Source organism: Calypte anna, chromosome 3 (genome assembly GCF_003957555.1).
Source record: "Calypte anna isolate BGI_N300 chromosome 3, bCalAnn1_v1.p, whole genome shotgun sequence".
In the NCBI taxonomy this organism is placed as follows: Eukaryota; Metazoa; Chordata; class Aves; order Apodiformes; family Trochilidae; genus Calypte; species Calypte anna.
The window spans coordinates 90931371-90945423 of NC_044246.1; the positions used below are offsets into that span (position 1 = coordinate 90931371).

General features: G+C 40.4%; 1 protein-coding gene across 4 annotated transcripts in view; it reads left to right on the plus strand.

Annotated features, from left to right (window-relative positions):
* The window catches only part of DST (dystonin), a 289353-nt gene that overhangs the window by 125660 nt on the left and 149640 nt on the right, over positions 1-14053 (plus strand). For all 4 annotated transcript variants that reach the window (XM_030446905.1, XM_008495643.2, XM_030446906.1 and 1 more), the window contains one exon: positions 2292-2458. In XM_030446905.1, the coding sequence (XP_030302765.1) occupies positions 2292-2458 (167 nt within the window). The remainder of the gene's footprint in view (positions 1-2291; positions 2459-14053) is intronic.

Below are 14053 nucleotides of genomic sequence, written 5' to 3' on the forward strand. Positions count from 1 at the left end.
CCTTGTATTAGTCACTGACATAGGACCATCAGTAGGGAAAGCTACATCACTGTTCCTGGCACTGAATTTGGGTGGCTCTAACATGAGAAAACCCTGTAATTTCCAGCCTAGCTTGTCGTAATTCCCCCAGGAAGAATTCAGACAGTAGATCTTAAAATCAAAGAAAATGCATTGGGTTGGCATGGACCCCTAAAGATCATCTATTCCAACTCCCCTGCAGCGAGCAACTAGATCAGGTTGCTCAGAAAGCCCCATCAAGCCAGACCTTGAACGTCTCCAGGGATGTGATGGGGCCTCCACCAACTCTGGGCAACCTGTTCCAGTGTTTCACCACTCTCATAGTTAAGAACATCTTTCAGATGTCTAATCTAAATCTGCCTTACTCTAGTTTGAAACTCCTGTCCCTTGTTGTGTCACTACATGCCCTTGTAAACCAGTCCCTTACAAGCTTTCCTGTAGGTCCCCTTCATGCCCTAGAAGCCAGTTTCAAGGTCTCCCTGGGATCTTCTCTCCAGGCTGAACAGCCCCAGCCCTGTCAGCCTGTCTTTGTAGCAGAGGTGTTCCAGCCCTCTGATCATCTTCATGGCCCTCATCTGGACTTGCTCCAACAGGTCCATGTCCAGAGCTGGACACACTGCTCCAGGTGAGGTCTCACCACAGCAGAGTAGAGTTGCAGAATCACCTCTCTCAGTCTGCTGGTGACACATCTTCTGATGCAGCCCAGGATGCAATTGTCACTCTAGGCTGTGAGCATGCATTGTTGGCTCATGTCCTGTTTTTCATCCACCAGTAACCCTAAGTCCCCTTCTGCAGCACTGCTCTCTATCACATCATCCCCCAGCCTGTGTTGCTAGTGAGGATTGCCTCTACCCAGGTGCAGGACCTTGCATTTGGCCTCGTTGAATCTCATACCTTTGTGTGCAGAGATTCCAAGGCATCATGGTGTCAGTCCCATCTGACCTCATGAACATAGCTTCTGGGTTTACTCTAGGACTGCAGGAAATGGCACAGCTTCAGAGTTAAGCCTCTTCTGCAGCTAACTTGAGCACCTGCCTTCCCCTCAAACCTATCTGTGAGAAAACCTTCCCTGAGCCCTGGCCTCAGGCTGTGTCTCAAGATGAGTGAGATGTAACTTGTGTGGTGTGACCTCTCCCTTGTAGTCTCACGGAGTGTCCTTAGTGTCCACCCACAAATCTTGGCATTGTCTCAAACACTCTTGCCTCTGCCCAAGCCCCTCAGCCTGATATTTGTAATGTTGAGCTATGATATTTGGGTCTTTATATACAGTGCTCATAGTACCTGAGTTCTTAGTGTTCTTCATAACATTGTATTACCTACTGTAGTTTGAATAAGTGGTAGAAGATGACCAGTTAGGAGGAGACAACCTTTGATATCACTTTATCAAGGCACATTGGCTTCTTTTTCAATTTTGCATTTCAGATATGCATTGATTACAGTTTCTATCACATAAGGTACAAACAGTACCCATGCAAATAAAGGAAATATGTGCGTTTTATTTATCCAGCAATAGTTTCCTAAGCAAAATGATTGAACTTCATTAGGGTAGAATTTAAGGTAGTACAACTTTATTGCTTGTGTGTGAAGCTCCCACTTCTTTCCTGCTTTCTTGCTTTGTCTGACATGAAGTTGATAATCCTTAGATAACAGAAAAACAAACCTTCTCTATCAGACCAAATTTTCATGTAAAATCCTTCAACCTTTCGGTTGTCCCTAAAATGCTTCTTGGAATTTTTTGTCCTAAAGCCATTATTTTCAGTTTTCAATAAAATGGAGCTTTTGTTACTGGATTCAAGAACAGCATATATTATAATTTAACCTGTTTTGAGAGAGGAACATTATAGCTAAATAAAATTCTGTAATACAAATATGGATATTATATAGATGTGAATGTATATGCATATGTGGTATTTTATATTTAATTATATGATATTTATGTATAATAGATATAACATAAAATAGGTTATTATTCACATTATCAATGTAAAGTAGACACATTTAAGTATTTTTCATTATTTAATAGTATGCCATTAGAAGTTAAGAGGCTGAGAACTAGCTAACTCAAGAAACATGTGAAGCTATGAATTTTATATTTCATATTGAAGATGCTAAGAGTGCATAAAGATATGACAGAAGAGTAGTAATACAGAGCAAGACTAATCAACATTCATATATGCAGATATCAGGAAATTCTTCAGTAATGCAGAGTGGTTTTCTGCAATATTTTAAATGTGTTAGATGTAGTAGTAATACTTATATTAACTATCTTTTAGATATCTGATATCCATGTCACTGGAGAGTCAGAGGACATGTCTGCTAAAGAGAGACTGCTCCTGTGGTCACAGCAGACAACTGAGGGTTATGCTGGAATCCGTTGTGAAAATTTCACTACCTGCTGGCGTGATGGAAGATTATTTAATGCCATCATTCATAAATACAGGTATGTACTCCCTTCTCTTGAAAATTACCTACTGTAGCATTTAATGTGCATAGAGAGAGGGCTTTGTGTTTTATACACGTAGTAACACTGCAGCTGTGCAGATGACACTGGCTTGTTCTGGGCAATTCCCTGATTTTTGCAGACAAAGGATGCCTCATGAGCCCTTGCATGTCCTGCCTTCCCCAGAGGAAGCATCTTCACAAATCCTGCACATCTCCCATGGGGTGCCTGTCAGCTGCTGAGAAGAATGTCCCTGGGGTCCAGTCTTCTCTACAGTCCCTTTTTATTCTTCTTATATTTAAGTATAGATAGGGTAGAGTGGTCACTGATCACAAAGCTATGCTCCTGGTGAAATCTATCTACTGCATGACCTGAGGTAGCCCAAGATCCCTTTATTCTTCCCTGTGTGACTTTACCTTGTCCCTGGAGCCCAGAGTTTCTTTGGTCTTTGTGTGTGGAGCCCAGATCTACTCTGAGATGTGTCGCCTGTAAAATGGTAGGGTAGTCACATGAAAAATATGACCACTTGGCTTGAAAATGTTGAGAACAGAACTGTGCTACTTTATTCCACTTTCTGTGCTTTTGTGACCACGATTTTACAAATGGGAATTTGTAGATCCACTGGCTGTGGCTAGAAGCTAAAGGATACACTACATTAACTTACTTAAAATAGAGTTGAAGAAGTCTAATGACAAGGGAGGAATTAGAATTCAGGACTGAAAGTAAAAAACAGGTCTCTCCTGCCAAAAGTGATTTTGGCATCAAAACATGGTGGAGGAACAAGGTTTTAAGATCATTGCCGTGTTCAGCATTCCCTCTTGGTTGGCAGCATCTCTGTTTTTGTACAATTTTTGGTTCCTGAAGTGAATAAGGACCTTTGTGTCTTAGAAGTCTGCATGAGGGAGTATTCTGGCCACTGGGCTAGTTAGCATGTACTGAATTGTCCTTCACTGCACAAAGCTTGCAATTTCTGGGTTTTATTATAGCATGTGTAAAAAGTTCTTGCTGTATGCACTGGGACATATCATAAGGAAATGTGAGTGTATGTGATTTTCCTTGGTAAAATACAGGAGCGTCCCAAGAAGTGACACACAAATTTTGTATGTTTCAGTGCAGCTCCAGGGAACAGACCCAGAGCAAATTATTTTCTTCTTGAATTTCCTCTTGTGGAGCCATTTGGCTCGCTACAGAAGGAAGCCTTAGGCAGAGCCAAAATCCATGAAGTATGAGGACTAGGAAACTGAAGTAAAATGGGAGATGAGTCAAGCAGATGCAGCCTTTTCTTCACTCGCTATGTAGAGGCTGTTAGCATAGCATTACAACAGGGCTCTGAGTCCTAGAGAAGCTGGCTTTGGCAGTGCTTAACTTCATGGTAAAAATGAAGCTGTATCTGAATCAACTAGGTCTTTTTCTGACCATGCTTCTGTTCTGGGTAACCAGTGAGGGAGGAAGTGGATGCCAGTAAGAAAGTTTTCTAATAATGTTGTCAAGACAAAGGGATATAGCTGGCAAAAGACAACGCTGTTTTGCTTCAGGACTGAGCAGCCAAAATAGTGAACGTAGCACAGGAAAGTATTTAAAGAAATAAACAATATGAAAGCTACAGAGAAAGGGGAGGGAAAAAAAGAAGGAGCTTAATGAACTGGTGTAATGGAAAATATTTCCCAGAGCTTTTTCAGAGCCTTACATAGAACAGTGTAGCCTTTACAGCTCAGCAACAAGTAGTCGTGGTACAGATCAGTTAATAAATAATGAAAAACTTTAATTCTGTCCTCCAGCTGTGCAAACGTTCATGCTTTGGGACATGACTGAGTACCTGCAGTTGCTTTGCTGGAGCAGTGTTTCTGGCAGCATTCTGCTAGTTTCATTCAGTGTTTCAGCAGGGAAGCACAGGCTTCTTTGACAGGAGTGCATTGCACAAAGCAGATTCAGTGACTGGGGAGCAGGATCTCCATTTTGTGTGCTTCTGTGCCAGTTTCCATTTAGCTTAGCTTCTTCCTGTAAGCACAGTTTTTCCACCTAAGGTTCCATGTCCTTCCCATGAATGCTTACTGTCTTTATCTGATGTATTTTTGTTGTGAGAGGTTACAGATTCTCAGACTCCAGCTTGCTTATGAAATCAGTGAGATTTATCCACTGATTTCAGTGAGCTTCTGTGTTTCTTTTCTTTGCCATTTTATACTGTTAAACAGAGAAAATAATTTCCAGCTATTGCTCACAAGATAGGAATGGTCTTTCTAAACAGACTGATGGTATTTTTAACTACAGTGTTTTACTCCAGAGAGCTCTTCTAAAGCTTGGTTTATGTTCAAAGCAGTAAGCAGGTTAAACACATACAAAATGCACACATTTCTGGCAGGCATTCTCCATGTGCTCTATTTGTTTTGGTAGCTTCCAGTCTGTGGATCACAGGTGGTCTCAGAAGCAAGGATAAGTGACCTGTGGATGCCACCGGCTCTGTCAGGGCTGACGCCCAAATGTGTCTGCTCAGGTGGTGGGGTGGGACTGTGCTGCTGCCCCTGCAGAGCACCCCCCGTGGGTGTACATCTGCTGAATGTGCTGCAGTGTGGCAGCACCTCCTGGGTCCAGACCTAATGGGCTCAGAAATACCCAGGTGTATTGCTTGTATCTAGAACTGCAATTACACTGGGCATTGGTGAGCTCTAGGTTGGATGGAGAGTACATGCTTACCCATGTCAGGGCACAGCACTGGGGTTCTCCACAGAAGGTCACAGAATCACACAGAATCATCAAGAGTTGGAAGGACCTCTAGAGATCATCTAGCCCAACTCTCCCACTAAGGCAGGATCCTCTAGAGCACATTACACAGGACTGCATCCTGGTGGGTTTTGAATATCTCCAGAGGAGGGTCCATCAGGGTCACCTCTGGCCTTGCAGCCAGTGCTGGGCCTGGGAATTGGGTCTGCAAGGAGGCTGCAGGGGCCATAGCTCAGCTGGGGGCTGGAGGCAGGAGCACCAGCAGCTCTCAGAGGGCAGGTGTCATGCTGCCTCACAGCTGAACTTCAGTGCAGGCAGACAAACCCTATACTCGCAGCCCTGACACCATGGCTGACAGTCCTTTTCTGGGTATGTCATTGAGAACACAAGCTGTGCTGGTGCAGCACGGTCCATTCAGTCAGTCAGTCATGAGATAGTGAGATGTCATTCTCCAGTCCTAAGTGACAGGGGACTAAAGTGGCAGGTTATAATTACCTCCTTTCCAGGCAGAAGTGATATTTTATTCCCAAGTACACAAGAGCTTGAGTACTTGAGGAAGCTGCTGATGCTGTGGAGGGCTGGGCAAGGTGCTAAGCTGGGAATCAGCAGGCAGGGAGCCTCTCCCCTCCACAGACTGAGAGCCTGTGAACTCTGTGCTGCAGAATTTCATCTGGGCTGCTGGTAATGGCTTCTTCCTTCATTTATTTATTTATTTGTTTATTTATTTGGTTTTGTCCCACTAGAAGATCCCAGCACCTTTTGGTGTAAACCACCTAAGATACCACCTAAGATGCAGGGATTTGCCATGGCTCCCTGCTTCCCCCAAGGTTTGTGTGAGAAACAGGATAAAGCTGACATTTTCCCAGCACAAGTAACTGTAGTTATTGTATTTAGTAACTGCATGTAGTTACAGCAGCATTTCCTCAGAAATCATCAGGCTAGTGGCTGGTGGCTGGGGGTGGTCAGGCACCTCCAGTTCTCCCTGCACCCATAGCCATACTGACAGCACTCCACTTCCAGCACTGAGCTCCGAGATAGGGGCAGCCTGCAGGCACTTGAGTCAGTCACCTGCCCTCCTGAGCAAATGCAGGATCTTTTTCTTTCCTCTCAAGTGCCAAGGGTCAGGTTATCTCAGGGGAGACCTCATTGCTCTCTACAACTACCTGAAAGGAGGATGGAGCCAGGCAGGGGTTGGTCTCTTTTCCCAGGCAACTCTCAAAAAGACAAGAGGGCATGGTCTTAAATTGTGCCGGGGGAAGTTCAGATTGGCTATTAGAAAGAATTTTTTCACGGAAAGGGTGATCAGACATTGGAACGGGCTGCCTGGGGAGGTGGTGGACTCTTTGTCCCTGGAGACATTTAAAAAGCGACTCGATATGGCACTCAGTGCCATGGTCTAGTGACTGTGGCGGTAGCTGATCAAGGGTTGGACTCGATGATCTCTGAGGTCCCTTCCAACCCAGCCTATTCTATGATTCTATGATTCTATGATTCTATCAGAGCTTTTATAAGGGCCTTCAGTCATTTTATGAATGAGCTTTGAGTGATTTTTGCAGTGTTCTTTAAGATTGGGAAAGAAATTTCATGAATGACAGAAATGAGAGGGGAAGATTACTCTATTTGAGTTGACTCTGTATACAATGTGATTTTTTTTTCCATACAAATTTAGGAAAATGTAAATTTTTTTTAATTATTTATTTATTTATTTTTGTGCATGAGGAGGTTGCATGTTTTTAGCAGGTTCCAGCAGCCTGTGTTTGTAGTTTGTAATTGAAGATTACTTGGCTTAGCTTTTGCAGAGTGTATAATAAGGCTTCCTTTTTAAAACATCCTGTACATGATGAAATCCTTGGAAAATAAATGGGGCTCCATAACAGCCTCGAGAACTGCCTCAGGGAGCTCCATTGCAGGCCCTGGGTTTTACTTTTCATGTTGTTAGTCTGTGTGAATATTTGTTATTTTGTAGAAAGGCCAAATAAAAACTCAGTTTTAATACTGAAGATTACCATATTGTTAACTGTATTATTTTATTTAAGTATCATATTTCAGATTCTTTTTGAACCTCCACACCTCTCTCTGGACTTGTGATTAAAGCCTAGGAGATTCGAGAATATTTTTAATGTCTCATCTGTTATGTAATTGTCCTTTTATAGCTTAATTTTTCATTGAAGACTTTGCTTCAGTGTGTTGTATTGGAGAAATCTGACTTCAGGCAGTTTAAAAAGTACATGATGTTTCTTTCATACCATCATATCATATGCAGCAAAAAACCTGTAAGCCAGGCTTCACAGTTGGAGGCTGACTATAATCAACATGTACTGCCCAGATTTTCCCAGAGATACTGCCAGACGTCTACACACTGGGGTCTTCATCTTGCAGCTGTATAATGTATTTCTAGCCTAGACTGTGTTGTAGGTAAACGCTATTGACTTGTGTTTTCATTGTCTTATGTACCTGACTTTTGCCTTTGAAGAAGAAATAATAGTTTTTTAGAACTGGTGTCTGTCGAGAAGGAAAGGAATTCTTCTTTCATTAGGAGCTACATGCATTATTTGAAAAAAGCAAATTAATCTAAAGAGTTATAGCAAAGCAACAAACAGCTTTTTTTGGCAGACTGTCTTGAACATGTGGTACATAAGATCTACAGGCAATTTCAGTTAAAAAGTGTCTGAAAAGCTGTAAGATTTACAGTTAAATGGCACCTATAGACACTTTGTTAAGGATGGTGGCAACTGATACGCAGAAAACAGACATGTTTATAGACCAGCTCATCTTAATTTCTAAAGGAAAAAAGTCAAATATGGAGGCTATGAAAAGAAGATTAACATCAGACATGCATGCTTTTTGTAAAAACATGTGCACTCCTTTCTATTCTTGTATTCTTACAATTTTTATAATAAAGCAGTAATTTTGCTTCTGGCATTTACAAAAGCAATTCCAGCAAGAGCAGTAGGTTCTTGTGTCACTACATAATAACTTAATGAGTAGCCCCAGTGGTGTCTGCATGGTGAAAAATAGCATCTGTTCAGGAAGAGCTGCAAACTCAGTTTCTGGATAAAGCCATATTTTTCAAGTTCTAGTCCCTGGTGTTAAATCTGTCCTAATAAATGAAGCAGGTCTTGCCACTGCTCTCTGCCCCATGGGTGTCTGCATGGCGGAACTCTCCCCTCTGTCCCTCAGACAGTCCGTGCAGCCCTTGAGAGCAGTCTTGGGTCATTGTTGTTACTTGAATTGCTCTCAGATGCTGCCTGGCAGGGCTTGAGTCGTAGTGGGCCATGGTCATGCTATGGGAAGGACTAGCAAAGCGTTATGGAACTTTGGTCTTGGCTTCTCTACACTTTAAGCATGGACGTGTCCAATTATGTCTGGGCTCGAAGGCAAATTTCAGCAAGGCTGGGTGCTTCAGGGAGGATGAAGAGGAATTGAATCTACATGAAAGAGTGTGCCACCAAAGGAAGGAGAACTTTTACAGCTCCCTAAGTGCTAGATAAAGCGAGAGAAAAAATTTCCAGTATTACACTTCTTTTAATTTGAAATAGTACCATAAAACTAAATAGGCTTTCAAAATTACTAAGCAGATGTTTTTTGGAGTGTGGTATAACAGGGAGCAAACTAGATTCCTGCCTGTTAAATAACTCTTCTGGTTTAGAACAAGCTGTTTCATTCTTACCCAGCACAGCTTGTCGTACTTGTACGATTAGCTGAATGCTAAGCTTCTGGCCAGCAGTGCATGTGGCATCCCTCTGATGTTAAAACATGTTGCAGCTGATCAGGTACTGACATGAATGCATTCCTTAAGGGGAGGGATAGTGATGCCTTAATTTGCAGTAACATGTTGAATACCCTTGGGCATTGAATGAGAAAGAATCTAAATATTACACAGTGTCAAGCCTTAAAATTCTAGGCAATATGTTTTTAAAAAAGAGATTATCTGGGTTTGCTAGCTTGGGCTTGTCATTTCGTAACTCTTAATTTATTGTTACCTAGCTTTAACAAAAAGAAAATGTGATTTTGGTTGGGTTGCCCTCACCTCCCTCCTTCCCACCCACCTCATCGTTCAGAAGCTGGTTAACTATTTTCAGCTGGTTTTGTTATGTAGAAGCATGAAGAATTGGCAATTTGGGGAAAGATCAACAGCATTTAGGTTGATTAGAAATATTGGCAAGTAGATGGGCTTTTCATGTTATGTGCCTGAGTATGCATCTACATGTAACTATTGGGTTTAGAAATAGCAAATAACCTCAGCTGCAGTTTAATTGATTGTACTCAGAAAAGTTCAGTGATGGCTTTTTAACATCTTGTGTTGTGGTGGTGGTTAGCTTTAGTGGGTAATGGATGGAAGACTTTTGGGCAGTTGGGTTGATTTATTTCAGGTCTGGACTTAAAATGATCCCTGTGTATGTTGTACTAGATCCTTCTGCTAAGTAGCTGAATGATAACAGGTTTCTTTTTGTTATAAAGGAGAGGGGGAAAAATAGAGGGATGAAATCAAAGCTTTTCTCTTGCTTAGGCCAAATAGGAGTAAAAAGAAAAATAAAGCTTTGAATTGAAAGGCCTAGTTTTATATTTAGGTTTCATGTCTCTCTTACTCTTTGATCATTAAAGATCATAGCACCCATGGGTCTCAGAAACCTTTATCCAAAAGGGTGTGGTGTCTGAGCAGTGGTGGCATATATGCCTATGATAAATCATAGAGAGATGGGAGACAGGTCTTCTGGCAGTGCCTGTAGAAATTTTGTGGCATATGGAAAACTGGTTGTTTCTAAGAGAGGATGGTACTAGGAGCCTTTGGGAAACCTTTTGAACTCGGTTCAGTGAGAAGGCTGTGTGTCAGGCAGCTGCTGTTGGGATGTGGAGGGACTTAGGGAGCAGAACAGAAGAATTGTTTAGTTGGGTTTCTTCATTGTCTTTTTGGTATTCACGCACTCCAGGGAAAGGTAAATTATTTATAGTTATTTCTGCAAATTGCACAGCTGTAAGATGAAGCTATAAGCCTTGCTTCTATTTAAATTCTATCACAGACAAAAAATTGGGTAAGTCACTGTAACATTACTGATTTTGTAATGACAAAACTATCTTGTAATACAAGCAAATGTAAAATCTATTTTCAAGCTGGTGAAAGGACTGACTGAGATCCTTTCTAGTTTCATTCATGTGAATACTGAGCTTGAAATGTATGTTCCAAACTTACTGCCAAATTGTGATTGCAGTTCCCTAGGCATGGCAAAACTGAACTCCACATTTAACTGGGTCTTTGCTGTTACAATGCCTCAATTGTGTCTCTATCTAAGTCAGCTGGTATTGCAAGCTACCGGTGAAATTTTGCTGTGCTAACAAAGGTGGGACAGGAGGCCTCAGTAGGCTTATTAAACTCAGTGCTTGTGAGACCAAGGACAAGCATGATAAAATTAGCTGTATATATTGTAAGGGGTTAAATTAATGTTCAGGCGCATGATGGCTTTTTCCCCTTATATTTAGTGCAGATAAAACATTATTCCTTTTTCTGTTGCAAGTCTTTATATGACTTGTTGGGATGTCTGAAGAATAGATTGGAAATGTTTTTGTAAACAGTGTGCCCTTCTTGCTGTATTTCCAGCTCACCATCACTTGCAATAGATTTTTGAGAGCTATCTTATCTGAAAATTTATGTAAAAAAATACGAAAAAGATAGTCAAAGGAGAGCTGAAGAATTCAGATCACATGAAAATTTTTCTGCTCTCGAGGCATGAATGTTCAGCTTCAGAGATGCAGTGAATGAAATCTATACAGGAATATAAAATAATGAATGCTACAGACATTTCAATCATGACAACACAAGAGAAGACTAAACCAGAAAGACTGAAAGTCATAAGGATCATCTGAAATAAATGAGCACAATGTGACAGTGAGATGGGCTGGGGACCTGTAAAGCTTGAGAAAAGAATTTGCCACGTAGTTGGAACAAACAATATGCAGAGCTATTATTCAGCAGCGTAATTTCTGCTATATCCCAGCTGCAAGGATGAAACTTTTTCTAGAATGACATTTTTCAATTAGAAAATTGTTTGCATTTTCCCTGAATTCTGAAGTGTTGCTTAATTTCGGTGATGACACTGAACAAGTTCACCCAATGGTTTGAGGCATTGGGGTAGTTTTTATGTCACCATGTAATATGATGCTTGAAGAAACTATTGTGAAGTCTATGGTTGAACAGTCATTTTAGTCTTACATTTGAGATTATATGGAGATTTTTTCATATATTTCCCTTCAAAAAGATGTTTCTGAAAAGTAGTCTGTTTCATCTCATGAATGTTTACTATCTGCCAATTCCTGTCTTTGCAATCATTCTGCTATTAACCAAAATCTCTAGAGTGTATGATGGTATCTTCATGTGCTCCCATCTGAAATATGAGTTGAATGCTACCAGCTTGAGAGGTCTCTATTCTTATATTTAAAAAAAAATATTGTATGACTACGTATTCTGGCATAGTTTTAATTTCTTTCAGTAGTCTTCCCATCCCTAAAAAATGTCTTTCTGGCACTCATTCTTTGCCTTTATCTGTGAACAGTGAAGCAAAAAGTTTAATTCTATAGGCATTTTCTAATTACAGTGGTGGAAGAGGTAACTGGACTATAGTGAAGCATAAAGTTAATTCCTGATCTTCAGTCATGTTTTCTTTGAAGGTTCTGCTTGAATCTCACTAAATGACTATTGTTGCTCATTAATAAGCCAAGAAAGATTACTCTGATGTAGCTTGGGCAACTATAATCCAGGAACAGTGAAAAGAAGGATGTGGTTTCTTTGTAAGTCACTGGGAAAATAAAAGTTCAGTTAGATATCTTTTTCCACTTTGAAATATTCAAATCCCTTCAAATATAATCTTTGGTTTTAATGGCCAAGTTTTGTAGCTCCTAGTTTGGATCTTGAACTGTTTCACTAGGCATTAGGTTCTGGCTATGGGAAAACCTACACGTGCCTAACTCTTTGACTTCAAGGCATCTTTGCAAAGTAGAAAGCTTGCATGTGATCCATGCAACTTGCATTAGAATGCTCTTTTTTTTGTGCTGTACTGCAGATACTGTTCACTTGCTTCTCTTTGTGGTGTTAGGTATTTGTTTTCTTGAATTGATCATAATTTTGTCAGCGTCCCAATTGAAGAGGCACTAAGCACACCTTTTTTTCCCCACTTCTGAAACAAGTTGTGTCTAACACCTACACTAAGATCTCAAATGGCAGGCACCAATCTTTTCTTAAATGAAATGATTAATGACTGGTGATGTAGAAGCCAGACTCCTTGACTTAGGTGTGGCTGCAGCAGAAGTATCTCCTTTGCATAGAATGTTCCAACTGGGCTGGTGTTTGGGTTGTTTATGTGTGTGTTTTGATGGCAAGGGCCCAGCCCACTGAAAAATCTGCCATAAGATGACTCACAACATGAGAGGAGGTAGAGTCATCATCTGTTACTTAAAGAGCATTTAATTTTATTTAATTCAATATGTATAAAACCACTTACTAGCACTATGCAAATCAATTATAAAATGTATTTATAATACATGACAAATAGCTTCTACAAAACTCATGTATTTTTTCTTTAGCCTTAAAAATTAAAATGTTTTCCATGATAGATGATGCTTTTATATCTAGTGTTTACTTCAGTTAGGAGAATTAAACAAAAACATATTAGAAGGATGCTCATCACACTGTTATTTGAGCAGTTAGTAGTATTTCAGGATTCAAAGGAGAAATGAAATACTAAAGATACTGGAAAACATTTGTGATCCTTTATAATACAGCCCCAGGACACTCATGTGCACAGTATGTGATTAGTAATACCAGATTCCCTAGATTCTTCTGGGAATGGTGATGATCAGTGATTGCTGCAATGAAATCCAAGTGTGTGTGCTCAAATGCAAATTCCCACATACCCAGTTAGAGGAGAGGTATCTCTGCAAGCTCACAGTAGATAAAATCAGCTTTTATTTTTATTTAATGTCTTGAGTAAACACTCCTAATTAAAAGGAACAATGTGTCAGTCATTGATTTCCTAAACCATGGTTTTTGGATGCATTTTTATAGGGCCAAAATAATATCTTACTGAGCTGTGGGAGGTAAGGCTCTTTTTCTGTGGCTTTGCAATGTATCCTTCCCTGGTATAGGGAAAGGGTGACCTGTAAAGGGTGGAGGCACCAAGCTCAAGGCAGTGTGCACTTTCCATGCCCATTACCAGGTACGTTTGAATCAAGTTATAATACCTGTCTTTTCCATCTTATGAGTCATTACTGTGCTTGTTCTCAGCTCTTGAGTTTCTTTCTGCTTCAAAAAAACAAAGGCAAGCATTAGCAAGAAAGAGAAAAATGTTGTTTTCTGTAGCATTTTCTGGTAGATCAAAATGTAAGATAAATATAGAATACTTAATCTAGATCAGTATGCTGTGTGTTAGGTGTATAATGAACTGAAAACAGCAGGATTCATTGCAGTTTTCCCTTGTCTTAAATGGGAACTGGAGAAACCCTGTGGTGTTAGGAGTTGTGAGGATAGGACAGTGCTTTTAAAACTGGGGGAATATCTTGCAGAGTGGACTGCTCTTCAGCTAGGGGATAAAGCCACAGCAGTGATTTAAAATAATATTATATACAACAGCAGTTGTATTAATTTTACCAGTACTGTAGTGAGAAAAACCTTACCTTTTCTACATCTAAGTGAAAGCTTTATTCTAAGGAGATGATCATGTCTCTGCAGATTGTAGCTCATTTTCTGGGAACAGTCAAAGCTTTTACAACAATTTGTCATTGCTTGTTCTAAGAATTAGGCAGGCTGCCTAAGTGATTCTTTTTTATCAAGTGTGAAACAGATGTAAAGAAGGCAGGTGAAAAAAAAAAAAAAACAAACCAACAGTG